General features: G+C 43.1%; 1 protein-coding gene across 5 annotated transcripts in view; it reads right to left on the bottom strand.

Moving 5' to 3' along the window:
* LOC112226664 (rap guanine nucleotide exchange factor 4-like) overlaps positions 1 to 18,257 on the bottom strand; it is a 43,059-nt gene that overhangs the window by 16,358 nt on the left and 8,444 nt on the right. For 4 of the 5 annotated variants that reach the window (XR_006080167.1, XM_042307713.1, XM_024391135.2 and 1 more), the window contains exons 2-4: positions 10,844 to 10,986; positions 10,570 to 10,658; positions 9,019 to 9,165 (exon numbers count right to left, since the gene is read on the bottom strand). Coding sequence is in view for 3 of the 5 variants with exons in the window: in XM_042307713.1 (XP_042163647.1) it covers positions 9,019 to 9,165; positions 10,570 to 10,658; positions 10,844 to 10,986 (379 nt within the window). In the remaining 2 variants the exon portion in view is untranslated. Of the gene's footprint in view, positions 1 to 4,909; positions 5,012 to 9,018; positions 9,166 to 10,569; positions 10,659 to 10,843; positions 10,987 to 18,257 lie in introns of those variants that run through there. The other variant, XM_024391133.2, reaches the window with a different exon arrangement.

Here is an 18,257-nt window from a genome sequence, read left to right as displayed (position 1 = left end):
CATCTCAGGCCTTCCACACATAGACTAAGCCACTGATGCGAACCTTTGGAACATCTAAACTTTAAAATGTGCAATAAATCCATATAATATATCCGACACCGTCACAATAAATCCATTATTTCTTTTAGGCAGGTCTAAAGAAACAACAACATGATGTGAAGAAAAATCTTGCGTATTTCAGTAGAATAGCATAACATATTCTGTCGTCCTTATGTTAGGCCATGATCTGGCTATGCCATATGGCTGTGGGCTACACTAGTTCATTTAGCAGACAAAATTTGCTTATAATTCCCATGGCATTATTTTACATGTGCCAGATAGGTAGCCTGGTTGTAAAGCGGATTCATGTGCTTAACTTTAAAATATAGCAGCATGAGAAAGCTGGGATCCTCTTTCAAATAATGGCCAGTCAACACTCAAATACATATTTTTGGTCACACACACATAGCCATCAATCTACAGTTGAAGTCAGAAGTTTACATACAACTTAGCCAAATACATTTAAACTTAGTTTTTCATAATTCCTGAAATTTAAACCAAGTATAAATTCCCTGTCTTAGGTCAGTTAGTATCACCACTTTATGAATGTGAAATGTCAGAATAATAGTAGACAGAATAATACATTTCAGCTTTTATTTCTTTTATCACATTCCCAGTGGGTCACTCAATTAGTATTTGGTAGCTTTGCCTTTAAATTGTTTAATTTGGTTCAAACGTTTCGGGTTGCCTGCCACAAGCTTCCATAAATTGGGTGAATTGTGTCCCATTCCTCCTGACAGAGCTGGTGTAACTGAGTCATGTTTGTAGGCCTTCTGGCTCACACATGCTTTTTCAGTACTGCCCACAAATGTTCTATAGGATTGAGGTCAGGGCATTGTGATGGCCACTCCAATACCTTGACTTTGTTGTCCTTAAGCCATTTTGCCACAACTTTGGAAGTGTGCTTGGGGTTATTGTCCATTTGGAAGACACGTTTGCAACCAAGCTTTAACTTCCTGACTGATGTCTTGAGATGTTGCTTCAATATATCCACATAATTTTCAGTCCTCATGATGCCATCTATTTTGTGAAGTGCACCAGCCCCTCCTGCAGCAAAGCACCCCCACAACATGATGCTACCACCCCTGTGCATCATGGTTGGGATGGTGTTCTTCGGCTTGCAAGCCTCCCCATTTTTCCTCCAAACATAACAATGGTCATTATGGTCAAACAGTTCTATTTTGTTTCATAAGACCAGGGGACATTTTCCCAAAAAGTATGATCTTTGTCCCCATGTGCAGTTGCAAACCGTAGTCTGGCTTTTTTATGTCGGTTTTGGAGCGGTGGCTTTTTCCTTTCTGAACAGCCTTTCAGGTTATGTTGATATAGGACTCGTTTTACTGAGGATATAGATACTTTTGTACCCGTTTCCTCCAGTATCTTCAAAGTTCTTTGCTGTTGTTCTGGGATTGATTTGCACATCTCTAAGAGACAGATCGCATCTCCTTCCTGAGCGGTTTGACGGCTGCGTGGTCCCATGGTGTTTATACTTATGTACTATTGTTTGTACAGATGAACGTGGTACCTTCAGGCGTTTGGAAATTGCTCCCAAGGATGAACCAGACTTGGGGAGGTCTACAATTTCTTTTCTGAGGTCTTGGCTGATTTATTTTGATTTTCCCATGATGTCAAGCAAAGAGGCACCGAGTTTGAAGGTAGGCCTTGAAATACATCCACAGGTACACCCCCAATTGACTCAAATTATGTCAATTAGCCTATCAGAAGCTTCTAAAGCCATGACATCATTTTCTGGGATTTTCCAAGCTCTTTTCCAAGCTCAACTTCTGACGTACTGGATTTGTGATACAGTGAATTATATGTGAAATAATCTGTCTATAAACAATTGTTGGAAAAAGTACTTTTGTCATGCACACAGTAGATGTCCTAACCAACTTGCCAAAACTATAGTTTGTTAATAAAACATTTGTGGAGTGGTTGAAAAATGAGTTTTAATGACTCCAACCTAAGTGTATGTAAACTTCCGACTTCAACTGTATCTATCTATCTATCTATCTATCTATATCTAAACACACTGTAACGCTCGTCGTTGGAATGAGGTGAGGACCAAAGCGCAGAGTTGTAAGTGTTCATCATTATATTTAATAAACAGAGAACACTAAACAAAATAACAAAGGACAACGAAACAAAACAGTTCTGTAAGGTGACCTACACATAACAGAAAACAATCACCCACACCACACAGGTGGGAAAAGGCTACCTAAGTATGATTCTCAATCAGAGACAACGAACGACACCTGCCTCTGATTGAGAACCATACCTTGTTCGGGCGGTGCTCAGCGTTCGACGTCACCGGTCTTCTAGCCATTATTGATCCATTTTTCATTTTCCATTGGTTTTGTCTTGTCTTCCTACACACCTGGTTTCAATCCCATTCATTACCTGTTGTGTATTTAACCCTCTGTTTCCCCTCATGTCTTTGTCAGAGATTGTTTGTTGTTTTCAGTATTCATGTTGTTTGTATTGCTGCACGACGGGTCCTCGTACCCACTTCGTTTTTTGTATTCATGGTTTTGGAGTTATGTTTGATTTACAATCATGAAACAACTCCATTTTATTAAGTTTGATTCTCCTGCGCCTGACTTCCCTGCCACCTATACACACGACTCTGACACACACACACACACACACACACACATATATACAGTGCCTTGCGAAAGTATTCGGCCCCCTTGAACTTTGCGACCTTTTGCCACATTTCAGGCTTCAAACATAAAGATATAAAACTGTATTTTTTTGTGAAGAATCAACAACAAGTGGGACACAATCATGAAGTGGAACGACATTTATTGAATATTTCAAACTTTTTTAACAAATCAAAAACTGAAAAATTGGGCGTGCAAAATTATTCAGCCCCTTTACTTTCAGTGCAGCAAACTCTCTCCAGAAGTTCAGTGAGGATCTCTGAATGATCCAATGTTGACCTAAATGACTAATGATGATAAATACAATCCACCTGTGTGTAATCAAGTCTCCGTATAAATGCACCTGCACTGTGATAGCCTCAGAGGTCCGTTAAAAGCGCAGAGAGCATCATGAAGAACAAGGAACACACCAGACAGGTCCGAGATACTGTTGTGAAGAAGTTTAAAGCCGGATTTGGATACAAAAAGATTTCCCAAGCTTTAAACATCCCAAGGAGCTTGCAAGCGATAATATTGAAATGGAAGGAGTATCAGACCACTGCAAATCTACCAAGACCTGGCCGTCCCTCTAAACTTTCAGCTCATACAAGGAGAAGACTGATCAGAGATGCAGCCAAGAGGCCCATGATTTGGATGAACTGCAGAGATCTACAGCTGAGGTGGGAGACTCTGTCCATAGGACAACAATCAGTCGTAATTGCACAAATCTGGCCTTTATGGAAGAGTGGCAAGAAGAAAGCCATTTCTTAAAGATATCCATAAAAAGTGTTGTTTAAAGTTTGCCACAAGCCACCTGGGAGACACACCAAACATTTGGAAGAAGGTGCTCTGGTCAGATGAAACCAAAAATTTGAACTTTTTGGCAACGATGCAAAACGTTATGTTTGGCGTAAAAGCAACACAGCTCATCACCCTGACCACACCATCCCCACTGTCAAACATGGTGGTGGCAGCATCATGGTTTGGGCCTGCTTTTCTTCAGCAGGGACAGGGAAGATGGTTAAAATTGATGGGAAGATGGATGGAGCCAAATACAGGACCATTCTGGAAGAAAACCTGATGGAGTCTGCAAAAGACCTGAGACTGGGACGGAGATTTGTCTTCCAACAAGACAATGATCCAAAACATAAAGCAAAATCTACAATGGAATGGTTCAAAAATAAACATATCCAGGTGTTAGAATGGCCAAGTCAAAGTCCAGACCTGAATCCAATCGAGAATCTGTGGAAAGAACTGAAAACTGCTGTTCACAAATGCTCTCCATCCAACCTCACTGAGCTCGAGCTGTTTTGCAAGGAGGAATGGGAAAAAATGTCAGTCTCTCGATGTGCAAAACTGATAGAGACATACCCAAGCAGCTGTAAAAGGTGGCGCTACAAAGTATTAACTTAAGGGGGCTGAATAATTTTGCACGACCAATTTTTCAGTTTTTGATTTGTTAAAAAAGTTTGAAATATCCAATAAATGTCGTTCCACTTCATGATTGTGTCCCACTTGTTGTTGATTCTTCACAAAAAAATACAGTTTTATATCTTTATGTTTGAAGCCTGAAATGTGGCAAAAGGTCGCAAAGTTCAAGGGGGCCGAATACTTTCGCAAGGCACTGTACAGTGTGTGCAAATGGCGTGAGGTGTTAAGGAAATAAATAGGCCGGTTAGCAAGTTTGTTGGGGACTAATGACCACCCGCGGCACCAGAGGACAGTTTTGGAGAAGCCTGGCTACTGTGACTCAACGGTCATGTGGAATTTGACTGCGGTCATGACTCGTGGCTGCCGGTGTGGAGGTAAGACGGTCACCGTAACAGCCCTATATCAGCCCCACTCGCTCTTGTGTTCATATCCATATTTCAAGACAAATATTGCAGATTGCTTGATTTCCTTAACCCTGCCTGATTGCGCAACACACACATGGATAAACTTACAAACGTTCTCCGGTATTATGTCATTCTGAACTCTAACGTCTCTTAAGTCATTACCAGGCAAGCCCATGCCTTCAGGAGTCTGCCAAAACACACACACACACAGGAAGAGAGGCCCTTTAACATTCAGGAACCTGCTGACACACACACACACACACACACCCAACAATCAGCTGATTAATCACATCTGCACCAAAACCATAACAGACTTTACCGGGTGTTTGTATTTTCTATCAAGTCATGAATGAATACACACACACACACACACACACACACGACTAAACTCACCCAGGGTCTTCTCTAAGCTCTACGGCTGGGACGATCCCCTAAGAGGTGCCCACGGCTCCTGTAATCCACATCACACAGGACTACCCCAGAGGTCTCCTCTCACACACACACACACTCAGTCCTCTTTGAAACAGCGCTCCAGTTCTTAGCGTCTCTCAAAATGAGCCAAGCGCCTGACCAAGCAGAGGTTGCCACGACAATCACAGCTTTTCAGAGAGCGAGAGAAAGGGGGAGAGTGTGTGTGTGAGAGAGAGAGTGTGAGTGTGTGAGAGAGACGGAAGAACGATAGACAGAAAGCATTTGTTTCAGAGAATTCCAAAGAAACCAAAATGTTACTATAATGTAATTATTAGGCAAAGACCATTCAAATCAAATGTATTTGTCACATGTGCCGAATACCTTACCGTGAAATGCTTACTTACAAGCCCTTAGTCAACAACGCAGTTTATAATAAAACAGAGTTAAGAAAATATTTACTTAATAAACTGAAGTAACAAATAAAAGAAAACGACAATAACAACGCTATATACAGTTGAAGTCAGAAGTTTACATACATTTAGGTTGGAGTCATTAAAACTCATTTTTCAACCACTCCACAAATTTCTTGTGAACAATCTATAGTTTTGGCAAGTCGGTTAGGACATCTACTTTGTGCATGACACAAGTAATTTGTTTACAGACAGATTATTTCACATATAATTCACAGTATCACAATTCCAGTGGGTCAGAAGTTTACATGAACTATGTTGTCTGTCCCTTTAAACAGCTTGGAAAATTCCAGAAAATTATGTAATGGCTTTAGAAGCTTCTGATAGGCTAATTGATGTCAATTGGGTGTGTACCTGTTGATGTATTTCAAGGCCTACCTTCAAACTCAGTGCCTTGTGAAGATGCTGGAGGAAACGGGTACAAAAGTATCTATATCCACAGTAAAACGAGTCCTATATCGACAACCTGAAAGGCCGCTCAGCAAGGAAGAAGCCACTGCTCCAAAACCACCATAAAAAAGCCAGCCTACGGGTTTGCAACTGCACATGGGGACAAAGATTGTACTTTTTTGGTGAAATGTCCTCTGGTCTGATGAAATAAAAAACACAAACAAAAATAGAACTGTTTGGCCATAATGACCATCGCTATGTTTAGAGGAAAAAGGGGGAGGCTTACAAGCCGAAGAACACCATCCCAACCATGAAGCACGGGGGTGGCAGCATCATGTTGTGGGGGTGCTTTGCTGCACGAGGGACTGGTGCACTTCACAAAATAGATGGCATCATGAGAAAAGAACATTTGGTGGATATATTGAAGCAACATCTACAGACATCAGTCCGGAAGTTAAAGCATGGTCTCAAATGGGTCTTCCAAATGGACAATGACCTCAAGCATACCTCCAAAGTTATGGCAAAATGGCTTAAGGCCAACAAAGTCAAAGTATTGGAGTGGCCATCACAAAACCTGACCTCAACCCTATAGAACATTTGTGGGCAGAACTGAAAAAACGTGTGCGAGCAAGGAGGCCTACAAACCTGACTCAGTTACACCAGCTCTGTCAGGAGGAATGGGCCAAAATTCACCCAACTTATTGTGGGAAGCTTGTTGAAGGCTACCTGAAATATTTGATCCAAGTTAAACAATTTAAAGGCAATGCTACCAAATACTAATTGAGTGTATGTAAACTTCTGACCCACTGGGAATGTGATGAAAGAAATAAAACATTGTCTCTACTAGTATTCTGACATTTCACATTCTTAAAATAAAGTGGTGATCCTAACTGAGATAGGGAATTTTACTAGGATTAAATGTCAGCAATTGTGAAAAACTGAGTTTAAATGTATTTGTCTAAGGTGTATATAAACATCCGACTTCAAGTGTGTACTGAGTCAATGTGGGGGGGGGTACAGGTTATTCGAGGTAATTTGTACATTTTGGTAGGGGTAAAGTGACTATGCATACTGCAGATAATAAACAGCGAGTAGCAGCAGTGTAAAAACAAAGGGAGGCCATTTGATTAATTGTTCAGCAGTCTTATGGCTTGGGGGTTGTAGCTGTTAAGTATCCTTTTGGTCCTAGACTTGGCACTCTGGTACCATTTCCCGCGCAGTAGCAGAGAGAACATTTTGACTCGGATGACCATAGTCTTTGTAAATTTTTTGGGCCTTCGTCTGACAACGCCTAGTATATAGGTCCTGGATGGCAGGAAGCTTGGCCGCGGTGATATACTGGGCTGTAAGCACTACCCTCTGTAGTGCCTTATGGTCGGATGCCAAGCAGTTGCCATACCAGGCGGTGATGCAACCGGTCAGGATGCTCTCGATGGTGCAGCTGTAGAACTGGGGAGCCATACCGAATCTTTTCAGTCTCCTGAGGGGGAAAAGGCATTGTCATGCCCGCTTCAAGACTGTCTTGGTGTGTTCGGACCATGATAGTTTGTTGGTGATGAGGACACCAAGGAACCTGAAACTCTCGACCTGCTCCACTACAGCCACATCGATGTGAATGGGGGAGTGTTTCGGCCCTCCTTTTCCTGTAGTCCATGATCAGCTCCTTTGTCTTGCTCACGTTGAGAGAGAGAGGTTGTTGTCCTGGTAGTGTCTCTGACCTCTTCCCTATAGGCTGTCTCATTATTGTCAGTGATCAGGCCTACCACTCTTGTGTCGTGTTGGAGTCGTGCTTGGCCACGCGGTGTTGGGTGAAAAGGGAGGGGCCCCCGTGTTCAGGATCAGCGTGGCAGATCATCTGTGGATCTGTTGGGGTGTTATGCAAATTGGAGTGGCTCTAGGGTTTCCGGGATGACGGTGTTGATGTGAGCCATGACCAGCCTTTCAAAGAATTTCATGGCTACCGACACGGGGTGGTAGTCATTTAGGTAGGTTACCTTCGCTTTCTTGACTTGATCTTGGGCACAGGAACAATGGTGGTCTGCTTGAAACATGTAGGTATTACAGACTTGGTCAGGGAGAGGTTGAAAATATCAGTGAAGACACTTGCCAGTTGGTCCATGCATGCTCTGAGTACACATCCTGGTAGCCATCTGGCCCTGCGGCCTTGTCAATTTTTACATGTTTAAAGGTCTTGCTACGGAGAGCATGATCGCACAATTGTCCGGAATAGCTGGTGCTTCGGTGTTGCTTGCCTCCGGCGCCATTATCTAGTGTGTAAATTCTAAGAAACATGTTCTCAAGTAAATAGCACTGAAAAAGTACTGTAACAAATATCAAATAATGATTACATTTATCATTAAGTGAATGGCTAACCTTTCCTCTGCCACCTCTTATTCCACAAGACAGAAGTTGACACACCCTGGGGTGACTGTGTGGGGTTGAGATGAATAGTATATCGGTTAAAAGTGGTGGCCCTGTCCAGCCATGTCTCTGGGCCCCTGTAGTAATACTATTGTATCATCTGTCAAATGGTGTGACTCTCAGTCAGTGTGACCTGGCCCTGGGGAGGTGTTATGACAGATCTAGCTTTCAGACACTTTGTGGTTTCCTCTCCTTTAACCAGCGTGATATGCTACTTCAAGACAATGGCAGCAGTAAGAGACTGGCACCAAGGCTAATATCTCACACTGTTACACTGTATGAATCCTAATCTCTTCCTGTGTCAAACACACACACAAACACACACACACACACTTGACATAAGATCAAAACACTGAGGTTTTTATGTCCATTGTAAGAGCTACAGCCTCAGACACGCTCTCTCTGATCTATCTCTAGACTCCTAAAATAGACACCAGAGAAGAGAAAGAGCTGAGAGAGGGAGAGCTGAAGAAAGACAGCCAGGGGGAGAGTACGCTTAGCACAGAGACAAAAACACTCTTAGCCCACTAGTGCTATACTTCCTCCACATCCTACTCCTCCTCTCTCCCTATCAACTACTGGACACTTTAAAGGACCCCCCCCATGCTCAAAAACACTCACACACATGATGACTGGTTCAGTTGTAGCATGTATCATCCCAATGCCCCCAGGCAGTGAAAATGACATCAGGTTCCACAAGCTCACACAAACAGGACTGTACTGGAGGCCTGGTATTAACAGTGGACAGCCATCTTGTGGCCAGAGCATGAACCACTTTGAATTGTGTGTCTCTCTCTTCCTCTCTCTCACCTCCCATAGGCTCTTGAACTCTCTCTGTTCAATGCGGAGCAATTCGCTGGTCTCTCTGCTGACGATGGTGGCGTGGCGAGGAGTATTATCCAGAATCGACTCTCCAAACGCCGTCCCGATTCCCAGCGTGCAGATAGCGACAGCATCCTAGACACACACACAGGCAGAACACACTCAATTTCATGAACTTATGTGATTCAGTTACACTCAACGCTATTCAAGTCAATAAATCTTTGTCCACAAAAAGGCAATTCATTTCTAGAGTAAGAACAAACATCAGCACTGAGGATAGCTAGACTGCATTTACACAGGTAGCCCCAATCTGATATTTTTGCCACTAATTGGTCTTTTGACCAATCAGATCAGATCTTTTGCCTGTAATTGGTCAAAAGATCAAAACTATGTAAATGCAGCCTTGCACAGAGACAGAAGCTTGTTCAATCCAGACCCACTTCTTATCTTGGCTGTGTTTACAGAGGCAAATTATTTGCAAAAGAGCTGATCTGACTGGTCAAAAGACCAATTAGTGGAAAAATATCAGAATGGGAATGCCTGTGTAAACGCAGCCTAAGGGTCAATGTTGTAAGGCTAGTAGTTCAAATCATACTAGTGGTTAGAACGTGTTGTTGTAGATTCCTGTCTAGCATGGCCACATTTAACATGTTGTTCTTCTGTCCTTTCTAGCATGGCCAGATAGTGACCCAGATACAGGGGAAAATGTGAACGCGGTCTCTCTGTGAGAGAACGGACTGATTACCATATTTTCATATATTCACGTGTGAAGGGTTCTCGGATGGATTTTCTCGTTAAGAACTCACCTCAGGGAAGACCATAATCTGACCCCTCAGACAAGGTCACACACACACAGTCACATGCAGACACACACAAGCACAGGCATATGCACACACGCACACACACAAGCACAGTCACATGCAGACACACACAAGCACAGGCACATGCACACACACACACACAAGCACAGTCACATGCACACACATACTTACTTTCCTGCACGTGTGCACACACTCTCTCCCTCATGTCTAATATGATAGGAGGGGACTTAACATCTTCCTACTGTCCCAAATGACATTTCAGAAACGGCCATCAGAACTAGGCCAGGCTACGCCCATAGACATGAACATGGCAAACGGGTACAGGGACTTGTAACTGGACATTTTGTTCCATCTTAAATTTTAACAACCAATCCTGCACGCTCTATCTATTCTGTCTGTCCGTCGCTCGGTCTCACTATAGCATCTCTGAACCCTCCACACAGTAACTAGCTCAATCCTCAGAGGAGCGTTTGAGAAGCAGCAGCTTTGCTCAGAGCTAAAACCGGAGCGCGCTAGCTGCTAGCCCAGCGTGCATATTTTAACATGGGAGCATTGTAGGCAATGCACTCCGAAACATTCGTCAAGGCTGTACTGGGACTACACACGGTGCAACACGAGACGAACAGCACAGAGAACTCTGGAGGGAAAACATAACTTTCGAGAGAGGAGGAACCCCGAATAGAGCTGTAGTCAAATGTATCAAGCATGCCTGATTTACCTGGTGGTTGGCTGTTTCCGACACCTTGACGTCCAGAGAGCCAGACAGAACAGCATACCAGCTGGTCCCGATGTCACCCTGGCGGAACACTGCACAGAGCATACCACCATCACATTACAGCTTATAAGCCTTCATAAAGCGGTCAACAGTATAGTGACGAGTCATAGTAGAGCTGAAAGCCAATGAGGTACAGGGGAGGCCTTTACCCAGGGGTTCATACCACTGAGTGAGTGTGTCAGTGTGTGAGAGTGTGTGTGTGTGTGCGTATACTTCCAGGTGATGCCTTTCTCCAGGTATTCGTAGAAGGCACAGGAGCAGATCTGCAGCAGCAGGGAGGGGTGGAACCTCTGGAAGGCTTTAACCCCTTTAAGTCTGCTCAGAATAATATCCACATCCTCTCCAGAACGCTCCGCAGGCCTACAGGGAGAGATTGGGGATGTAAGTGTGTGTGTGTGTGTGTGTGCTTTGCTCTGTGTTTCTCTGCTGTTCTGTTCTCTGTGACTGTGAATAGCTGTAGGCATTTTGAGCTTGAGACCCCCTGCAGTGTGGATGTAAGAGCCCATTAATACTGCTATTTCTGAGACACTTAAACAAACACACACACACACACACACCTCTGATGTGTTGAAACACTGCTGAGACAATCATACAGAGAAACTCGGTGTCTGTTCACATCGTTTTCTCTCTCCCATCCCTCTTTCACCAGCTCTCTCTCTCACACACACACACACACACACACACACACACACACACACACACGTTTGGCCGTAGATGGTGAGCCACCATTCAAACCCTATGACCTACAGCTCTTCTCTGACACTGGTGACTCAATGGTGAGTGTGAGTAGCCTACTGAAGGGCAAATACATAGACCTGCTCATACAAATACTAGGCTTTCTATCTCTCCCCTTCATTTCCTCTCTCCTAGCCCTTGGTTATTTCATGCCACAAATCTACCTAATTTTCTTTCCATCCATCCTTCTTCATACCGACAAGCTCTCACAGTCTCGCATCAGAATTAGACGTTCATCCATGTTTCTCAAACGTCAAATTTCAACATGTTTAAGGTTACGTTTAGGCATTGACTCCAAATGGTTAAGGTATGGGTTAAGGTTTGGGAAAGGCTTCAAATAATGATTTCAAAGACAACAAAATCGCTGGATTCAAACACGCAGCCTTTGGTGGAACCAGAGGTAGATGCTTACAGAAACCTACTTGACGGTAACAGCACTCACTGTTGCCCCTAATGGACAGTTTCCACATCATCTCCCGTCATCCTCAGACATAGATGGACGTTTAATAAAGACTTGTATCACGGGTGATCTGCCTGCTCCATTCAGAATTCTCATTTTTTTCCTCAGACCTTTTCTGTACAATAACATTTGTCTGTTAGCGGGACAAGACCTGGCCGAAGACACATTCTGCCTGAAGGCCACAGCCCCGAGGTTGTTGTTATCTCTGATTCCTCATTGCTCCTCTCCTGTCCACTCATCTCCCTGGTCCTCCTCCTTTTTTCTCCCCCTCCCCTTCATCCTCATCATTCCATATCTCTTTGCCACTGTAGGGTTCATCTGTTAGACAGGTGGAACGGTCAAAGCATCATACAAGAGCAACCCAACCTTTTGAATGTTCCTCTGCATTGACCCAGATGTCTAGAAGACAAAGAGAATACAGGTGACAGACAGATCACCTCCCATCTGTCCAACTGTCTTCTACAATCTCTCTCTCTTGTTCCCCTCTCTCTCCAGCTTCATCAGAATGGTTTTCTTTCCAAACGCTGATGTGGTCTGAGAGCAGCTCACGCCACCATCCACCTGTAAGTCACATGATTCATTCTCCTGTTACCCTCTCATCTCTTCTTTATTTCATCCCTCTCCCTCTATGTCTACAGTGATCTCAGTTCTCCACCTCATTTTACAGCTAAACCATTATGACACACACACACCTCTGACTAAAGCTGAGCCACAGTGAGAGATGGCTGACCTATTCCTGCAGTGGTACAGATGAGAGAGGACAGGAGAGACCAGAGAGCTCTAGAAGCTTCTCTTACAGTATACTACAGCACAAGAGTTCCAAAGTCTCTGTTCATTACCGTATCAAAAATATATACTTTGGTTTTCCAAACTAATAGTTTTCTATTTTGATCATTTCAACCAAATGTAGCTAGTGCCATTTAAATATTTTGTTTACAAGCAGGAGCTGCACTTAAGAGGAAATGTGCAGTTCCAACAATCAAATGGCCTCCACGTCACTGTTTCGGTAAACTACTGAGCGATGGGGCTGGATAAATGTAACCACTCAAACTCAGACAGAGCTATGGATATAAGGACTGACCATGATTGATAATAATGACAAATAAAAAAAATGAAATAGACCCTTTACTCAGTACTTTGCTGAAGAACCATTGGCAGTGATTACAACCTCGAGTCTTCTTGGCACACTTGTATTTGGGGAGTTGAAAGGGGAGTCAAAATCCATAACGGTATAATTATTGTGCAATCTATATCTATAGCCTACATTGAGGTTTTCCTTTCATTATTTTAGGCTATCTGGCATTAGTGTGTAACCCTCAAGGCCTAACTGTACTCATGAAATCCAATTAGCATGCTTAAAAAAAATATATGTAAAAAATAAAATAAATAATGGCCATAGAAAAATGTAAAAATCGGTCAGTTTAAGCTAGAGATATGTTTTCCTGCATTGGATGCGTCGTAATCCACCTCATTCGCCGATGTCGCATTTCCGCATCTGCGGTCAAAGGTGACAGCGCTAGAGCAGTGTTTTGCCAAACCATGAGACATCCCAAAAATTGGTCTGTAGTGTCAGAACGGTTTGGCCTTCAAATTGACCCCTCCATCAAAAGATGAGACTCTCACGAACAAGAGTGTTCTCCATTTTGCTCGACAACCCCAAGCATCTTGGGACTGGCCTGAAGTCAGATATGGGGAACTGTATATACAGTACCAGTCAAACGTTTTGGCACACCTACTCATTCAAGGGTTTTTCTTTATTTTTACTATATTGCAGAAAAATAGTGAAGACATCAAAACTATGAAATAACACATATGGAATCATGTAGTAACCAGAAAAAAAGTATTAAACAAATCAAAATATATCTTATATTCTTCAAAGTAGCCACCCTTTGCCTTGATGACAGCTTTGCACAATCTTGGCATTCTCTCAACCAGCTTCACGAGGAATGCTTTTCCACATATGCTGAGCACTTGTTGGCTGATATTCCTTCACTCCATGGAACATCTCATTGCAAACCACCTCAATTGGGTTGAGGTTGGGTGATTGTGGAGGCCAGGTCATCTAATGATGCACTCCACTCTCATGCTTGGTCAAACAGTCATTACACAGCCTGGAGGTGTGTTTTGGGCATTGTGCTGTTGAAAAACAAATGATAGTGGGACTAAGCGCAAACCAGATGGGATAGCGTATCGCTGCAGTAGCCATGCAGGTTAAACGTGCCTTGAATTCTAAATAAATCACAGAGTGTCACCAGCAAAGCACCCACACACAATCACACCTCCTCCATGCTTCACGGTGGGAACCACACGTGGAGATCATCCGTTCACCTAATCTGCGTCTCACAAAGACACAGTGGTTGGAACCAAGAATCTCAAATTTGGAAAAACCAGTCTTATGTCCATTGCTCGTGTTTCTTGGCCCAAGCAAGTCTCTTCTTATTATGGGTGTCATTTAGTAGTGGTTTCTTAATAGCAATTTGACCATGAAGGCCTGATTCAAGCAGTCTCCTCTGAACATTTGATGTTGAGATGTGTCTGTTACTTGAACTCTGTGAAGAATTTTTGGCCTGCAATCGGAGGTGCAGTTAACTCTAATGAACTTATAATCTGCAGCAGAGGTAACTCTGGGTCGTCTTTTCCTGTGGCGGTCCTCATGAGAGCCAATTTCATCATAGCGCTTGATGGTTTTTGCGACTGCACTTGAAGAAACTTTAAAGATTGAATTACAGTGGGGCAAAAAAGTATTTAGTCAGCCACATGCTGGAGGAAACAGGTACAAAAGTATCTATATCCACAGTAAAACTGAGTCCTATATCAATGTAACCTGAAAGGCCGCTCAGCAAGGAAGAAGCCACTGCTCCAAAACCGCAATAAAAAAGCCAGACTACGGTTTGCAACTGCACATGGGGACAGGACAGAGATCGTACTTTTTGGAGAAATGTCCTCTGGTCTGATGAAACAAAAATATAACTGTTTGACCATCATTACCATCGTTATGTTTGGAGGAAAAATGGGGATGCTTGCAAGCCGAAGAACACCATTCCAACCGTGAAGCACGGGGGTGGCAGCATCGTGTTGTGGGGGTGCTTTGCTGCAGGAGGAAGTGGTGCACTTCACAAAATAGATGGCATATATTAAAGCAACATCTCAAGACATCAGTCAGGAAGTTAAAGCTTGGACGCAAATGGGTCTTCCAAATGGACAATGACCCTAAGCATACTTCCAAAGTTGTGGCAAAATGGCTTAAGGACCTCAAAGTCAAGGTATTGGAGTGGCCATCACAAAGCCCTGGCCTCAAATCCTACAGAAAATTTGTGGGCAGAGCTGAAAAAGCGTGTGCGAGCAAGGAGGCCTACAAACCTGACTCAGTTACACCAGGTCTGTCAGGAGGAATGGGCCAAAATTCACCTAACTTATTGTGGGAAGCTTGTGGAAGGCTACCAGAACCGTTTGACCCAAGTTACACCAAGTGTATGTAAACTGTTTAATAAATAAAAGCTGAAATTGTCACGTTCTGACCTTTATTTCCTTTGTTTTGTCATTATTTAGTATGGTCAGGGTGTGAGTTGGGGTGGGCAGTCTATGTTTGTTTTTCTATGATTTGGGTATTTCTATGTTTCGGCCTAGTATGGTTCTCAATCAGAGGCAGGTGTCATTAGTTGTCTCTGATCGAGAATCATACTTAGGTAGCCTGGGTTGCACTGTTTGTTTGGGGGTGATTGTCTATGTTGATGGCTTGTTTCAGCACAGCTCACATTAGCTTCTCGGTTGTTATTTTGTTTACTGTTTTTGTATAGTGTTTCAGTGGTTTCTTTATTAAATTTCATGATGAACACATCACGCCGCATTTTGGTCCTCCGATCCTTCTCGCCTCTCCTCTTCAGATGAAGAGGAGGACGATTGTCACAGAAATAAATCCCTCTACTATTATTCGGACATTTCACATTCTTAAAATAAAGAGCTGATCCTAACTGACCTAAGACAGGGAATGTTTACTAGGTGTAAGTGTCAGGATTTGTGAAACTGAGTTGAAATATATGTCAAGTTCCGACTTCAACTGTATGTCTATATATATACACACACACACTCAGCAACAACAAAAACTTCCCTTTTTCAGGAAACTGTCTTTTAAAGAAATCATAAAAATCAAAATAACTTCACAGATCTTCATTGTAAAGGGTTTAAACACTGTTTTACAAGCATGTTCAATGAACCATAAACAATTAATGAACATGCACCTCTGGAACAATCGTTAACAGCTTACAGACGGTAGACAATTAAGGTCACAGTTATGAAAAGTTAGTAGAAAGGCTTCTTTAGTGTCCTGACTCTGAAAAACACCAAAAGAAAGATGCCCAGTGTCCCTGTTCATCTGCATGAACGTAACTTAGGCATGCTGCAAGGAGGCATGAGGACTGCAGATGTGGCCAGGGCAATAAATTGCAATGTCCTTACAGTGAGATGCCTAAGACAGCACTACAGGGAGACCACGTGTAACATCTGCACAGGATCGGCAGATCCGAACATCACACCTGCGGGACAGGTACAGGATGGCAACAACAACTGCCCGAGTTACACAAAGAACGCACAATCCCTCCATCAGTGCTGAGACTGTCCACAATAGGCTGAGAGAGGACTGAGGGCTTGTAGGCCTGTTGTAAAGTCAGGCCCTCACCAGACATCACTGGCAACAACGTCACCTATGGGCACAAACCCACCGTTGCTGGACCAGACAGGACTGGCAAAAAGTGCTCTTCACTGACGAGTCGCAGTTTTGTCTGCGCTTATCATCGAAGGAATGAGCGTTACACCGAGGTTCGATTTGGAGGTGGAGGGTCCGTCATGGTCTGGGGCTGTGTCAAGGCATCATCGGACTGAGCTTGTTGTCATTGCAGGCAATCTCAACGCTGTGCGTTACAGGGAAGACATCCTCCTCCCTCATGTGGTACCCTTCCTGCAGGCTCATCCTGACATGACCCTCCAGCATGACAATGCCACCAGCATTACTGTTTTTTCTATGCGTGATTTCCTGCAAGACAGAAATGTCAATGTTCTGCCGTGGCCAGCGAAGAGCCCGGATCTCAATCCCATTGAGCACGTCTGGGACCTGTTGGATCAGAGGGTGAGGGCTCCCATTCCCCCCAGAAATGTCCGGGAACTTGCAGGTGCCTTGGTGGAAGGGTGGGGTAACATCTCACAGCAAGAACTGGCAAATCTGGTGCAGTGTATGAGGATGAGTACTTAATGCAGCTAGTGGCCACACCAGATACTGACTGTTACATTTGATTTTGACCCCGCCTTTCTTCATGGACACACTATTCCATTTCTGTTAGTCACATGTCTGTGGAACTTGTTCAGTTGATGTCTCAGTTGTTGAATCTTTCTATGTTCATATAAATATTTACACATGTTAGGTTTGCTGAAAATAAAACGCAGTTGACAGTGAGAGGACGTTTCTTTTTTTGCTGAGTTTATGTTTCCTGATCTTTCATATATTTCTCAGATATAGGACAGACACTTTAGAACAAACTTCCCTTCGATTTTTTGGGGGAACCATCTGTTACATGTAATACATCGATTATTCAAAGCGTTTGTATGGGCTAATAGCAATAAGGCCAAATTAAATGTATCAAATATTTTTGGATCCTTCAAGGGGTCATAAAATTCAAAAATCAAATAGCTAAATGATCCTTGGTATGGCCTTCTTAAAACAATTCCACATAGCTTAGTAGAACCCCCCGGCTTAGATTGTAGAGTGTTTTAACTTAATATGAGAAAAGCTGCAAAACGGAGTTTAAAATAAATAGAAGGGAGGGCCAGAAAATGTGTGTTTTGGAAAAATTTGGTGAAGTGGAAAAAGAGGATAGGCTAATAGCAGTGCCAGCTATGTTATGTGTGTGTTATGCTATGTTATGTGTATGTTATGTGTGATGTTGAACATAATAAACGGCTCTCTATCCACCGGATGTGTACCAAACTCACTAATAGTGGCAGTAATAAAAGCCTCTCTTGAAAAAGCCAAACCTTGACCCAGAAAATATAAAAAACTATCGGCCTATATCGAATCTTCCATTCCTCTCAAAAATATACAAAATGCTTCAGTCTGGTTTTAAACCCCATCATAGCACTGAGACTGCACTTGGTAAATGACCTTTTAATGGCATCAGACCAAGGTTCTGCATCTGCTCTCGTGCTCCTAGACCTTAGTGCTGCTTTTGATACCATCGATCACCACATTCTTTTGGAGAGATTGGAAACCCAAATTGGTTTACACGGACAAGTTCTGGCCTGGTTTAGATCTTATCTGTCGGAAAGATATCAGTTTGTCTCTGTGAATGGTTTGTCCTCTGACAAATCAACTGTAAATGTTGATGTTCCTCAAGGTTCCGTTTTAGGACCACTATTGTTTTCACTATATATTTCATCTCTTGGGGAT

The sequence above is a fragment of the Oncorhynchus tshawytscha genome, linkage group LG28 (genome assembly GCF_018296145.1).
Source record: "Oncorhynchus tshawytscha isolate Ot180627B linkage group LG28, Otsh_v2.0, whole genome shotgun sequence".
Classification (NCBI taxonomy): domain Eukaryota; kingdom Metazoa; phylum Chordata; class Actinopteri; order Salmoniformes; family Salmonidae; genus Oncorhynchus; species Oncorhynchus tshawytscha.
This window is presented reverse-complemented; position numbering and strand designations above follow the sequence as displayed.